We start from the raw sequence: 14,330 nt of genomic DNA on the forward strand, positions 1-14,330 counted from the left end.
TACAGAGGGGCGCAGGGCTTTAAGAGGCTGCCCTCTGCCCTCTCAGTCTCTGGCCGGGCTGAGAATTAAGTTCACACATTAGCAGGAGAGAAGCATACGTGTTTATCACACATGCACGGGAGCCAGTAACTAGAATACACCGGGAGGCTGAAGGAAGATAAGCGTCACTTAACAGGGTTGTACTGATTTCTCTCGGCCCCTTCTCCCCTTCTCTGGTGGTAAGAATATTTCTTTCTTCCTCCTACAGAGAGCACATCGTTCACATGGGAGTTTCATCTCTTGCTTTTAGGAAGAAAAAGGGAAGCCATGCCATGGCTGGTTTGCTCAGTGGTTAGAGCATTGGCCTTTGGACTGAAAGGTCTCAGGTTCAATTCTGGTCAAGGGCACCGACCTTGGTTGCAGGCTCGATCCCTAGCCCCGACCTGAGGGCGGCAACCAATTGATGTTTCTCTCTCTCTTCCCCGCTCCCTTCCACTCTCTCTGAAAAGCAAAGCAATAGAAAAAATATCCTAGGTTGAGGATTTTAAAAAAAGGGTGGGAGTCAGAGTCCCCTTCTTGCATGCACTGTTTTTCAAGCGCCTTTAACCTAAAACAATCCTATATCAAAGTGGTGTATTTTGGGTATAGTCTGCTATCCTTCACCATCCAGCTAATTGGTAGCAAAAAGACAACTAGAAGCTGGTCCTCCTCACTTGTCTGTGGTTACGTGACTACATCTGTTTCTGCCTTGTGTCTGGGCACATTCTTCACGCTCGACTACTATCTCCCGCACATCTACGGTGCACCAGGCCCTGTGCTCCAGACCTCCGGGTTTATCTGATGTACATCAGCGTTACTGTTCTCCCTTTGTGGGCATTGAGGTTCAGAGAGGCTTAGTCGATTAGCAAATGGCACTTCCCTGTGGTTTGGCCTAAAATCACATCCTAGGAAAACACAGCAATTTTGATTGAGTCAGAAAACTGGATCCAGACAGACTGATTTTCCCAAGGCCACACAGCTGGCCACAGTGCAGCTGAGCTCGCTTGTGTGGCTGCCACGGCACGCGTGGGACGAGCACCTCGGGAACGGCTTCCCTCCGCTCTGCTCACCTAGATGCAGGGGTGGGTGCTTCTGAAATACGCCTTGTAGGACACAGAAGACTAAAGACAGGACATTTCGTACTTTAAACTGAACCTTTCAAAAACCCTACTGATGTCTCTGGGGCCACCTTGGATGGGATTTTGTGATGCTTCCCGGGGCTACTTTCTTCTCTTAGATGCTGCTGAGACCTAGGGGTAATGTTAATATGGAAAACCCTAAAGTGATCTAACCTTGGTCTACTTTTTCATCAAAATCATCTCCATCCTTATGTTATCCATGGTGCTGCCGCAGATAGACATGGCACCCAGCTTCAGAGGAGTGAGGTTCTGGATTTATTTGGACTAACAGGGGATATCCTTTAGTGAGCAGAAGATTCTAAATAGCTATTCCAAATGTAACCTGCTGACTTTCCCTCTGGTTGTGCCGGAGGCCAATGGGTTAGGAGAGGCCTGGTCTTAGGGGCTGTTGTTAGCCCAGAGCCCAAATCAAATGCTAATCATGTGGTCGTTGAGAAGCATCAGGTACCCTTAAAAGAACATTCTCTAAACAACGCTCAAGTCTCTGGTTCAAGAACACCAACAAATCCATAATCATTTATTGTAAATCACTCATAGTTTATACATTTTTAACGGCAAAATAACACTGTTTAACACCTGCTGGATGAAGAACTTCATTATGACAATCTCCTATTGGTATCGTTTCTTCAAAAATTTAAAATTTTAATTTTAAATCCTACATCTTTCCTAAAAAGATCTATCTTTGAAGGGCTCCAATGCCAATACTATAAGCCTTTCTTTTGCTCTAACATCTAACACAAAGGGCACACTGTCCCATTAATTCAACATGCTCTTTACAAGGCAACTTAACACATAAGAAATTTTTAATCGAGAAGATACATAATGATCACTTTATATTTTGCTGCAAAATCAATGAAAGCCGCATGCAGGTGAAACATTAGTAGACACTGAGTTCTAGATAACTGTCAGTTATTAGGATCTGATGGCCTGGTGTGGAAATTAATATGCTTATTTAGCAGAAGCAGCTAAAGTACATGCATCAGTGGCTGGGATCAACTGGAGTATAAATTATGTATCTAAACATTGAAATGAAAGCTTAATTTCAGCTTAATTTGATATCTTGCACATCTGAGTTATACACCTTTAAAATGACAATAGCAAAGAGAATAAAATCAAACACCTAACTAGGCACTGATTTATAGGGTTGGCTGGGCGTACCACTTGGGACACAAAACTAGCTGGGCCATGAACAGACTTCTCTTGAAGCAGACAGTGGAACATCAACAAGCTGTAAACGGGGGGGGGGGGGGGGGGGGGGGGGCCGGGGGGCGAGAAAGCCATTTCCTGTATTCTCATTTTTTTTAAATGTTCAATTCTCTAAGTTAAAAAAAAACAACAAAAACACACACTAATTACAAAACAGAAACATTCTTTAGTTACTACTTAGACCCCCTCTTTTGTCTGCTATCCTGCCTCTCTGTTCCTTCAGATAGTATGTTTAAAAATAATGCTGGGTTAATTGGTAGAAAAGAAAATGCTCTCCTGAATCATACTGAAAGAATATTAAATTCCTTCATCCTGTCAGGGTTAACATTAGGTAAAGCACATGACAATGTATGTTTGACATGTTGTAGCTACAGCGATTAAATCACATGTCCACCAACTAATGTTAAATCATTGTTACATTGACTTAAAAATTTTTTTCATTGATAGCTGTAGCTTGACTTTGAGACAAACAAAAAATTTCCAAACCACATACATTCCACTCCCTCCCACCCTCTACCCTTCCCATAATCCAATGAGCAAGAAAACTATAGAAACAGAAGGCATGAACCAAGGTGTCATCGCCAGGCATGTTGGATGATGGCGGTTCCAGGATCAAGCGCTGCCATCTCCAGTCCTGGCTTTCCGGGCCTCGATCATCAGCTTGGTTGCCCGTTTGCGGTCAGTGGCCAGCCCCAGCCAGCACATGATATCAATGAACCAGGTGGTTGGGTTGAAATTTAAGCCAAATTCACTCGCAGAGTAGTCAAAGGGAAAGGTGTGATGGTAATTGTGGAAGCCTTCACCTGGAAGACAAAGTGAGCATTGAAATAAACCACTCACCATCTGTCTGTACAGATTTCTTAAGAGGGTCTACCATGTGCAAGATGCAGTGTCGGCCTCTCTATAGAGCAAAAGACTTGGTTCCTGCCCTTAGGAAGTTTTACTTAGTTGGCTAGAAAAACTAAATGTGAACAAAATAACAATAAAGTTATCAGTATAAAGTCACAAGATAATTCTCCATACTATGAATGGAGACATGGTGCCATGACTTCAGAGCTGTACTTCTAAAGCTAAATGCCAAATGGTTGGTCACCATTTTGATGGATGTTCATAAAAGAAAATAGCTTCTGTGGACTGGAGTGATTAGAGCGAGACCTTGGGAGGGCTTTGAAGAGATAAATGAGAATTGTTTGAATAGGTAAGTAAATCAAAGAGTTGTATCTTTAAAGATCCAAAATCTGCCTATAGATTATTCTATCCCTCTCAGTGAATAGCTTTTCCTCCTTTTTGTTAAAGTGTTTTCAGGGGGAGGGGGCCGGGAGTACCTCACAGCTTCTTTCATTTGAATTTTTAAAACAGCTTTATTGAGATATAACTCACCATACAATTCACCCATTTAAAGTATACAACTTAATGATTTTTAGAATGTTCAGACTTATGCATCTATCACCACAATGAATTATAATATTTTCATTAGCTAAAAGGAACCGTAAACCCCACAGCTGTGATCCCCCAGCCATTCCCCCATCCCTCCCAGCCCTACTTTCTGTCTTTGTGATGGGCCAAGGGGTGCGCATTAAACATTATTCGAGGTGTGTCTATGAGAGTGTTTCTGGATGAGGCTAACATTTGAATCAATGGACTCAGTAAAGCAGATCACTTTCCCCAATTTTCTCCAATCCATTAAAGGCCTGAATAGAACAACAGTGGAGTGGGGAGGAATCTGCCCCTTTATTCCTGACTCACTGATTGAATTGGGACATCTATCTCATCTCCTGCCCTGGGGCTGGAATTTACACCTTTGGCTCCCTTGGTTCTCAGGTCTTTGGACTTAATTATACCACTGGCTTTCCTGGGTCTCTAGTTTGCGGGGGTGGTGGTGGTGGTGGTGGTTGTGGGACTTCTGAGCCTGCATAATAGCGTGAGCTAATTCCTCATAATAAACCACTTGATCTTTCTATCTCTCTACTTATATACAGAAACAATAGAATATATCTAAGTTTATATACATATCTTACTGCTTCTATATATAGGGAAGTTTATTATGAGAAATATATATATAATATATACCAGTATATATAATATATAACAGTATATATAATATATAACAGTATACTGAGATACACACACAGTTTCTGTTTCTCTGGAGAACGCTGACTAATACAATCTCTATAAATTTGCCTATTCTGTACATTTCATATAAACAAAATCATACAATATGTAATCCTATGAGACTGGTTTCTTTCACTTAGCATGCTTTCAAGGTGTGGTAGGTATCAGTATTTCATTTCTTTTTATATGGATTTACCATTTATTGTGCCACTGTATTTATACAATTGTATTTACCCATTCATCAGTTGATGGACATTTGGATTATTTCCATTTTTTAGCTATTATGAATAATGTTGCTATGAGCATTTATATACAAGTTTTTGTGTACACATACATTTTCATCTCTCTTAGGTATAAATCTAGGAATAGAGTTGTTGGGTTGCATAGTAACTGTTTTTAACCATTTAAGGAACTGCCAGATTCTTCCTTTACTACTTAAGTGGCTATAGGTCATCATTTAGTTCTTCTATTGACAACATTTGAAGGATTCTGCTTTACAATGAGTACATCAGATGGATTGATCTGTGGTCTGCAATTTTCTTAACTTAGGTTTCTCTACTCTGCCCCTCCACCTTTGTCATTTTTAGTTTTGTTCTAGGACTAGATAGTTTTCCCCTATTTTCAGAAACAGTCACTGGTCTGTACAGCTGGATGTAACAAGAGCCTTCCAAGGACCTTTATGAAGAAAGGTCTTCATGACTGGGAGCCCAGTGTGGACCTGGACAAGCTTAAAACCAATACCCCAGCTCTTCAGGGTATGCGCTATGGCCACCACATTCCTTGGGTTTCCTGGACCACTTTCTCTCTATAAAATTATAACAGCTTCTCTTGTCCCCACTCATGTCTGCTCTCAGGGTCAACGTTAGATGTGGCTCCCTCATTAGAGTCCTTCTAGGAGATGAAGGGTGACAGGAGGAGAAAGCAATAGGAGGGTCAGGAAACTCTTCCTCTTGTTTTCCAGGGCACTTTTCTCCCTGCTATCCCATAGCCTAATTTGGTGTTTATTCCATCTTATGGTGCTCTGTCAACAAAAGCTCACTGGGGTCTTAAATGGAAAACTTTAACAAAGGGATGGTAGGAACTCATTGCTCAGTGACGCAGAGATCATTCTTACTCAACAGCAGGAACTTCTCTTCCTGGGTTTGAGCTCCATGCTCAGGGCTCAGCTTACCAAGAAACCCAACTGCTTCTTTACAGGTATGGTTAATATTTATTAACCACTCACTGTGTGCCAGCCACAGTGCTAAGCACTTTAATGTGTATGAACTCCTGTAATCCTCACACCTCTGGACTATGATTATCCCCATTTTAAAATGAAGATGTAAATGCACAAAAGGGTCAAATAAGTTGCTCAAGACTATATGGTTAGTAATAAAAACGACATCAATGGAGGCTTATTTGTGCTAAGTACTGCTGCAAACATTATGTGTTAATTTATCTAACCCTCCAACAACCCCAGGAGGAGGTTCCCCAGACACAGGGCATGAGGCAAAAAGCTACTGTGTGGGTACCATGTGGAGCCTGTGTATCCAGCAACCACTTTACAGATGAGGACACGGAGTGGGGAAGAGCCAGAAAGCTTGCCCAGATAGTATATGAAGGAACCAGAGCTCTACCAAATTTGTTGGACCCCAGGAGCCTTGCTCTTAACCACTTTGTGGTACCATGAGATGCCACAATCTTGTTTCTTCCCATCTCCTTGTTTGAAGCCTGTTTGCTTACGGTCAGCCAAATGATAGGACAGCTGAGGCTACAGTGCTCTGGGCAGTTGGAGAGAAAAGTCAACTGCTTCTCTCCTGTAGGAAAATTTCCATGGCAAAAATAAATAGCTACTAATTACTGATCACCTACTATATGCCAGGTACTATACCAAGCAATTTACATATACAAGTATCTTATTTAATCCTTATAACATCCCTATAAAGAAGGCATTGCTATTCCCATTTCACAGGTAAGAAGACTATAAATCAGAGATTAAGTGACTTGTCCATGAGCCAGGATGCTAACACCAGAGACCCAAGTTCATTCCATTCCATTCTGTTGCTTCTCTTTACAGATTCCACAAAACCATGAGAAGCCAGGCAAATTGAGCTGCCATTCTCCCATTGCTCTCACACCCCTACTCACCGATGGCGCCCAGTGTGACCAGTGGGTTCTGCCGAGGGCTGATGTGCTTGTCATAGGGCCGGTTTCCATACATGTGGGCGGCACTGTTGACCAGCCAGGTGACATTGAGTGAGATGGCATAGCGAAGGATGGAGGCCAAGAAGTAGGAGTTCCACAGACTCTCTCCCCAGACACACCAGGGCACCAGTGTGGGGACCATGAAGCACATGAGCACCACGGAGATCTTATAGTACCTGGAAGGCAGGGTATTATGCTATCATTAGGCACCTGTTGATGGCGGTGAGGAAAGGCTGAGCAAGCTATAGGACAAGTCAGGAACTGTGATGTTCAGCAACTTCCATTCTTTCTGTATAAGGAATACCCTGTTGTGTGTCACTCTATGCAGGGGCCGCGAACCCATATACCCACAAGGTGTAGGCGGGTAACACAAATTTGAGAATTAAGACAGACAGAATGCTATAGGAAGTGGGAGGGCCTATAGTATATTTCAGAGAAATTTCAATATAAAATAATGACCATTTATCTTAGTACTACACTGTCCTATAAGCCACTAGTTTGGCAGCTCCTAGCTATTTTTTATTTTTTTTAGAGAGAGAGAGAGAGAGGAAAGGAGAGGGAAAGAGACACACAGACAGACATCAATCGGTTGCCTTCTGCATGCCCCCCTACCAAGGATAGAGCCTGCAGCCCTTGCATGTGCCTTGACCGGGAATCAAACTGGTAACCTTTTGGTGCATGGGAGGATGCCCAACCAACTGAGCCACACCGGCCAGGGCCTAGCTATTTCTTTAATCAGTCAGTCAAACTGATGACCAGGTTTTCTTGAATAATTTCAGGAAGTATTCAGTATAACTGGAATAATTCTCAAGTACATGATTCTGTGCTGACTTAGCTTGGTAAAAAAGAAAACAACCCTCTCCCCAAAATGTTCTCTGTCCATTAGAGAGCACATTCCAAACCAGCATAAAAAATAAACACTAAGTATAGGAAGAGGTATGGCCACATAAAAAGGAATCTTTAAAAAAAACCATCAACAGCTTGATTTCTGGACCTGCGTATCCAGCAAACATTTACTAAGCACCTACTATATGCCAGGCCCTGAGTGCTGGTGATACAAAGACAAATTTCACACAGTCCCTGGTCCTGACTGTCAAGTGGAACAACTGTGCATCACCCTCTGGCCATATAGGACCAGCTCTAGCAGGGACAGGAGAGGGGCTGTGACAGGAAAGTGTCCAAAGCCACTTCCTCCCCGGCCTCCCATCAGCTAATCAGGCTTCCAGGCCTCTGTTAAGATGCATATGTATCAATTGGGGGGGGAGGCACAGTGTGAGGGCGTGAGATTCAGCAGGTGGGAGGCTTTGATTTGCACCCAGACCTGATTCTGGATGTTGAGCAGGCCTCTTTTTATTCTTTCACGCTCCTCTTGTGTGGTTAGATGGTTCCCCAGACACAGGGCATGAGGCAAAAGCTACCGTGTGGGTATATATTTTGGGAATGAGCTCATACTACAGGAGTGGGCAACTGGGAAGACTGAGGCAGGGAAGGAGGGAAAGGCCAGCCTGGGGTGCCCGCTGCAGTGGGCAACTGAAGTCGGACCTTGAGGGAGCAGATTCTGTTCTCTCGAGGCATAAAACAAGGGACTAAGGGATGGCACAGAGGGGGATACTGCTCCCGCACACTTCCACGCCTGCCTGGGTCAGAATGGCTGAGTGTGTTGCGCAGGCATCGCAGGGGGAGGTGGCAAAGAAGCCGGGGCGGGAAGTAAGAAATAAGCAGTTCACAGAAGCAGCAGGGGCTGCGAGACTGCGGAGACACGCATGGTGGGCCGCTGGAAACCGCCAATCCACGCAGTCCCCAAGCAGGCTTTTTCTTTCTCCCCCAGCACTCTCTTTCCAAGTGTCTTAAGCCGATGCATCTGCCGTCGTCTCCATTAGGGAGTGAACGATGGCGGTGTGAAGTGCTGTAACTAGACATAGAGTGTAGGGAGATCCTAAGAAGATCCGCTCCCACGCAGGAAGGATGGGCACAGAGCAGGTCACCACAGCTCGTCAGGGCGCTGCTCTCGGTCCCCAGGGTCCTCAGGAGGGACAGCTGCACTCGGTGGAGAATGAGTCTCACACCTACTGGATTTTCCATGAATGGCTAACCTTTATTAGAGCTGTTAATAAGTTAGAAGCGCTTTCCCCAAGACTCAGAAAGAAAAGGAGAGCTTTTTGGAAGGTTTCTGGTTTGAGGTTTTATCACCCCCTCAGAGTCTGTTCATTAAAAAAGTAGCTATCGGCTAAAATCTATTACAGTAGACGCATGCAGGGGATAAATAAGAGCAAAATATGCAGATTCTTGTTCATATAATTTTTTTCCATTCCACTTTTTTAAAATAAAACATTAAGCCACTCCAAACTAGAAGAAAGAAGCAGTACAGCTGAGCAAGGTGCTGTTGGAGGACACCTGTGCCAGCAGGTGGCTGCAGCAAGGACTGGAGTGGAAAGGCAGCTGAGAGTGTGAGGCGGGCCACGAGGATGTCCAACTAGGGGGTAATCATAATATCTCAGGGATCAACTACCAATAACTGACACACACTATGCGCTTACCGTGTGTCATGACGATTCTGAGACCTTACAGTACTAACTCACTTCATTCTAACAAAAACTCTAGGAGGAATGGCCCATTACTATGCCATTTTACAAATGGAGAAGTGGAGCAATAGAAAGGTTATATAGCTGGCCCAAGGCCACACGACCAATAAGCAGTAAGACCAAGATTCAAATCCAGGCAGAATCACTTTGGAGACTGTCGTGCCATTCTACTTTGGAAATGAGGTGATGTATGCAAGCGTGCTTTGCAGATTGCCAGCTGCACATAAGGATCAGTTCCCATAATGATAACTGTTTTTATTGGGTAACATAGTAACCCATCAGCACCCGTTTTACAGTCACTGGGCTGCAAGACGGCTGCATTTTAGTGGAAAGGGGGTTCCTGGGAGGTCAGGTGAGTGGCTGTGGTTGGAGAGGCAAAGACAGCGGACAACGAAGACGTGAGTGGTCTGAGAGTGAGCTCCCCAGAGTCACAGGCAGAAGGCTTTTAGGAGAGCTCTGAGAGATACTTGTGAGGAAGGGTGGAAGGCAGGACTGGGCTGAGGGAGATGCTCACCCACAATGAGTTTCAGCAGATCCAGTGGGGAGCTCTGGGGCTAGATGACTCTTTAGAGTTGTCCTGCAGCCACTGGTCTCAGGGTGCCCCTGGGAGGGATGAACCCTTGGGCAAGGCAGTTCCATGCGGGCAAGGGCCATTCCCAGAGAGGACAGCAGCTGGAGGGTGAGAGCATAGCTAAAGAGGGGAAGTGGGTGAAGCATGCAGGCACTGCCAGGGGCCCTGGGGCCTGGTGGTGAGCGTGTGAAGAGGCAGGCTGCTCTGAAGGGAAAATGGAAGACACGACAGAACCCAAGACTGCTGCTGCTGCTCCTTGTTTGCACCTCTGAGGAGGAAAGCAAGCAGCTGAACGCTGCCAACAGGAGGCGTTTTGCAACTTAAGCGGCTCTGTCCCTTCCTCTACTGTCTGGGCTACAACCCAGGACCTTTGAAATGAGCCTCTCCTAGTCCTTTTTGGAACCATTGTCTCAGCCCCTCATTTTTTTCATCAAAAGAAGGAAACAGAAACCATATTGAGGACTTGCTCTGTGCTGGGCACCAGGCTAAGTATGTCAGGGGACAGGCCCATGCTCTGCCTGGCCCTAGGGAATCCAGCTCTGGGCTTGATGGGTCACAAGACTCAGCTTCCACTCACGCCCCGGCCCTGCCTCCTCCCTCTGCTCTGTTTAGGAAAGCCACCTGCCTGCCTGGGCTCTGCTTCCAGAAGCCCCACTCCCCAGAGGGCTGGGTTCCTGTGGAGGGACAGCGCCAGCAGTGTGGCTTCCCAAGTGGGAAGAGAAGAGGCCTGGGTTTCACCTCTGGGCACAACCACTGTCCAGCCAAATTTCCTCCTCAAAAAAGACACTTTAAAAATCACTGCCCTCATTCTAACAAAACTTCAGCGGATCTAATTATAGGATTGTTTTCCGATTGCTCTTCCTGTATTCTGCTAGGATCCCTCTCTGTGTGTTCACTGAAATGGGGACCAGGAAGGAACTTTAGGCAAGTCTGGGTAGGATTACCAGTGAGGCAGGTCTTGCTGATAACTAAAAATTCTCCCCCCTTCCTTCCTCTGCCTCTTCCTCCTGCGGGCCATTCCCCTCAAGCAGCTGTTCTGCATGTAATTAGTCACTGGCTTTTTTGCCTCGAAACAAGTGCTGAGATGGCTTCCCACCTTCCTTGCTTAAAAACACTCAAATCTGAATGCCCTCGTCAAGAGCAACGCCACAAACCTTCCAGCAGCTAATCCTTCCTCAGGTAAAAGACTTTTCTTCAACTGGTGGGAGGGAGGGGGGCTGGAGAGGGGCCCTTGATATTGCTCTGTCTTTTTGCTAAATGGTTTTTTTTTATGTCAGAAAGCATCATAGAATACAGAGTGGGGCAAAAGTAGGTTTACAGTTCTTCGTATGGAAAAGAATACAATAATTAATAATAATGCAAGAATAAACTGTGTTTCGCATACTCACAACTGTAAACCTACTTTTGCCCCACCCTGTATTTAACTACCCAACTCAGCCACTTCCTAGCTCTGTGAGGTTGAGTAAATTATTTAATCACACTGAGCCGCAGACTTCTCCTCTGTAAAATGCAGTACTAACAAATTTATTGAGTGCCTACTATGTGCCAGGTACTGTCCTAGCACTGGAGATATAAAATAAACAAAAGAGACATAAATCCCGGCCCTTAGGGAGCTGGGGTATTGTGGTATGGACGTTGTTTTTAAACATATTTTCTGGTAGGAAAGACAGCTAATGAAATGAGCTTTTTTTTTTTTCTTCCCAGAAAAAAATTAAGCAGAGAAGGAGAATATGAAGTAAGGGTAGGGTGTCTAGGGAAGGCTTTACTGACACGATAGCTTCTGAGTAAAGACTTGAAGGAAGGGAGTAGTCATACGCCTAAATGGGGCAGAGGATTCCAGGCTAAGCACAAGTCTGAAGACTCTGAATCTGGAGTCCCTGTGGCTAGGACACTCTTCCCCAGCCTGGCTGACCTGCCTTTTCCAAATATCAGTAAACATCACCTACTGCTGGAGGATTTCCTTGGTCTCCTTGGACCACGCAAGGTGCCCAGCACACTGTTCCTAAAGCTTGTTGTACTTCTCAACTCTCAGTATTCATACTTGGTGGCTTAGGGGGCCATCTCACCTGCTCCATCACTGACCTCAACCCTGACTGCACATCACAATCAATTTGGCAAACATTTTAAAACGACTGATGATGGGGCGTCACTGAAGACCAACTGAATCCAACTGAATCAGAATTTCTGGTCTGGGCACTGATATTCTTAAAGCTTCTACATTGTAAATATCGATGGCAGCCTCCCTATAATCCACCCCATCCTTTCTTTCTTGCTGGGATGCACTGATTTTGTTCATATACCCATCCGTCCTCCTTGCAGCCATGTCCTTCAGGGAAATGGACATTACACAGGGCATGGGTCCTGACTGGTTTGAGACCATCATGGTGATATCATTCACTTTACCAATAATTATTTTAGAAATTGGCCAATAGTAGTCAAAAAGATATGAAGGAAAGGATGGTTATCATTTTTAAAAAGGGAAATAAATGTTGGTGGAGATGTAGAGAAATCGGTGCATCGCTGGTGGGAATGTAAAATGGTGCAGCTGCTGCCGAAAACAGTTTGGCACTTTCTCAAAAGGTTAAACACCAAATTACCACAAATCCAGCAATTCCACCTCTAGGCACGTATTCAGAAGAATGGAAAGCAAGGACTTAAACAGATATTTGTACACCGATGTTCATAGAAACATTATTCATAATAGCCAAAGGGTAATAATAACCCAAGTGTCCATCAGTAGAGGAATGGATAAACAAAATGTTGTATATACATCCAATGGATTATCATTCAGCCATAAAAAGGAATAAAATTCTGATACATGTCACAACGCAGATTGACCTAGGAAACAAGCTTAGTGACATAAGCCAGACACAGATGGACAAATACTGTTAGGATTCCACTTGCATGGGGTACCTATAATAGGCAAATTCATAGAGACAGGAAGAGGAACAGAGGTTACTAGGGGCTAGAAGGAAGGGGAAGTGGAAAGGGAAGTTATTGTCTAAAGGATACAGAGCTTTTGTTGGGAGTGATGAAAGAGTTTTGGGTATAGGTACTGGTGATGGTTATATAACACTGTGAATGTACTTAATGCCACAGACTTGTATCCTTCTGAATGGTTAAAAGAAATATTATATTGTATATATTCTACCAAAATAAAAAAAGAGAAAGATGAGGGAATAGCTTCCTCAACACTAGAAAGAGCACACAGGCAGAGGTGGCTTCTCCTTTTTCACAGTGACACCCAGACCTGCTACAGCCGTCTTGTAACTGTGACAGGAAGGAAGCTGAGAAACAAAGCCAACCCCTTAGGTTGACAGAGCAGAAAGACGGAAAGGTCCTTGAATATGCCGTGGAGCTGCTGGACTAACCAGTCCTAGATCTGCTTTGTCTCTGATGTCTTACTCTGGGACAAGCCAGCTGAGCCAAGGTCTTCTGTGGGGTAGCTCAAAGTGTCCTAGTCCTAGCTTACGGTAGTGGATGCTGTGCTGTGCCTTCCAGACCTCGGTCTCGGAGGAGTTAGTCTTCCAGTCACGGGCAGTGCTGCCTCTGCTAGAGGTCACGCCCTCTCCTAATGACCGTATCCAGGGACTGACCAATAAGGGGGGTCATCTATTGCCTGGACCTAGTCCAACTGCCCCAACTCTCGATGCCTCTGAACAGTCATGTGTCCACCGTAGGGTCAGCTGAGGCCTCCATTGAGACCGACCAAAGTCCAGCGTCTTCCCTTACCCGTCCTATTTCCGTTCCTCCCCCCAGTAAACTTCCTGCAATGTGACATCCATCTCAGAGCCAGCTTCTAGGGTAACCTGACCTGGGACACGGCTGTGTGGCTGGGCCAGCGTCTAGCAGTAACTCACACATGGCAGGCGCTTGTAAATATCTGTGGAATGATTAAATGAATGATACTTTAGTTTAAAAATTAAGAGTTCTCAGCTTCTCGGGAAAATAAAAACACTGCACTGACTTCAGCAGAGCAAAGAATATAAGGGGGGGGGAAGGTCAAGATTAAAAAAAACACACAAACCACACAATTAGTGGGAAACCTAGTTTTGGGCTATTCATTAGAAGCTTATCTCTTGGATTGGTGCCAATGCAGGATTGTGGTTATGAAACCAAAAACTTTACTGAAGACATTCTTGCTCATCAGGACCCAAGCCCTGAGAGGCTTCTTACCTCTAATTTAAATGAATGATTTCTGAACATGAGCTTCTAGGTCATTCTCTGAGCTGCCAAATACAGTTAAAAGTTGGCAATATTTAAGATTAATAGCCACTCTCACAGGTTTGGTCTTGGTTTGGAATGTGAGTGGCTTCCTGTCTGTCACTCTGTGAACACTCACACTCTGGGAATGGAGAAGACTCCGAAAATCACGGGACAAAAAGAAAGGGGTAAGGAGTAGAGAAGAGAGGTGGTATGAATCCCAGAACGGCCAAGGAAGAGCAGCTCTCCCCTGTAGATTTGAAACCAGAGGCCCACATTGAGCCCAAAACACAAAAGCCAAAGCGCTCAAGCTCA

General features: G+C 44.7%; 1 protein-coding gene across 1 annotated transcript in view; it reads right to left on the minus strand.

Annotated features, from left to right (window-relative positions):
• Positions 1–1,645: 1,645 nt before the first annotated feature.
• SCD5 (stearoyl-CoA desaturase 5) overlaps positions 1,646–14,330 on the minus strand; it is a 138,546-nt gene continuing 125,861 nt past the window's right edge. Inside the window, exons 4-5 of the mRNA XM_081162488.1 lie at positions 6,603–6,835; positions 1,646–3,166 (exon numbers count right to left, since the gene is read on the minus strand). Of these exons, the coding sequence (XP_081018614.1) occupies positions 2,976–3,166; positions 6,603–6,835 (424 nt within the window). The 3' untranslated portion in view covers positions 1,646–2,975. The remainder of the gene's footprint in view (positions 3,167–6,602; positions 6,836–14,330) is intronic.

The sequence above is a fragment of the Miniopterus schreibersii genome, assembly GCF_964146895.1.
Source record: "Miniopterus schreibersii genome assembly, chromosome: 1".
Classification (NCBI taxonomy): Eukaryota; Metazoa; Chordata; class Mammalia; order Chiroptera; family Miniopteridae; genus Miniopterus; species Miniopterus schreibersii.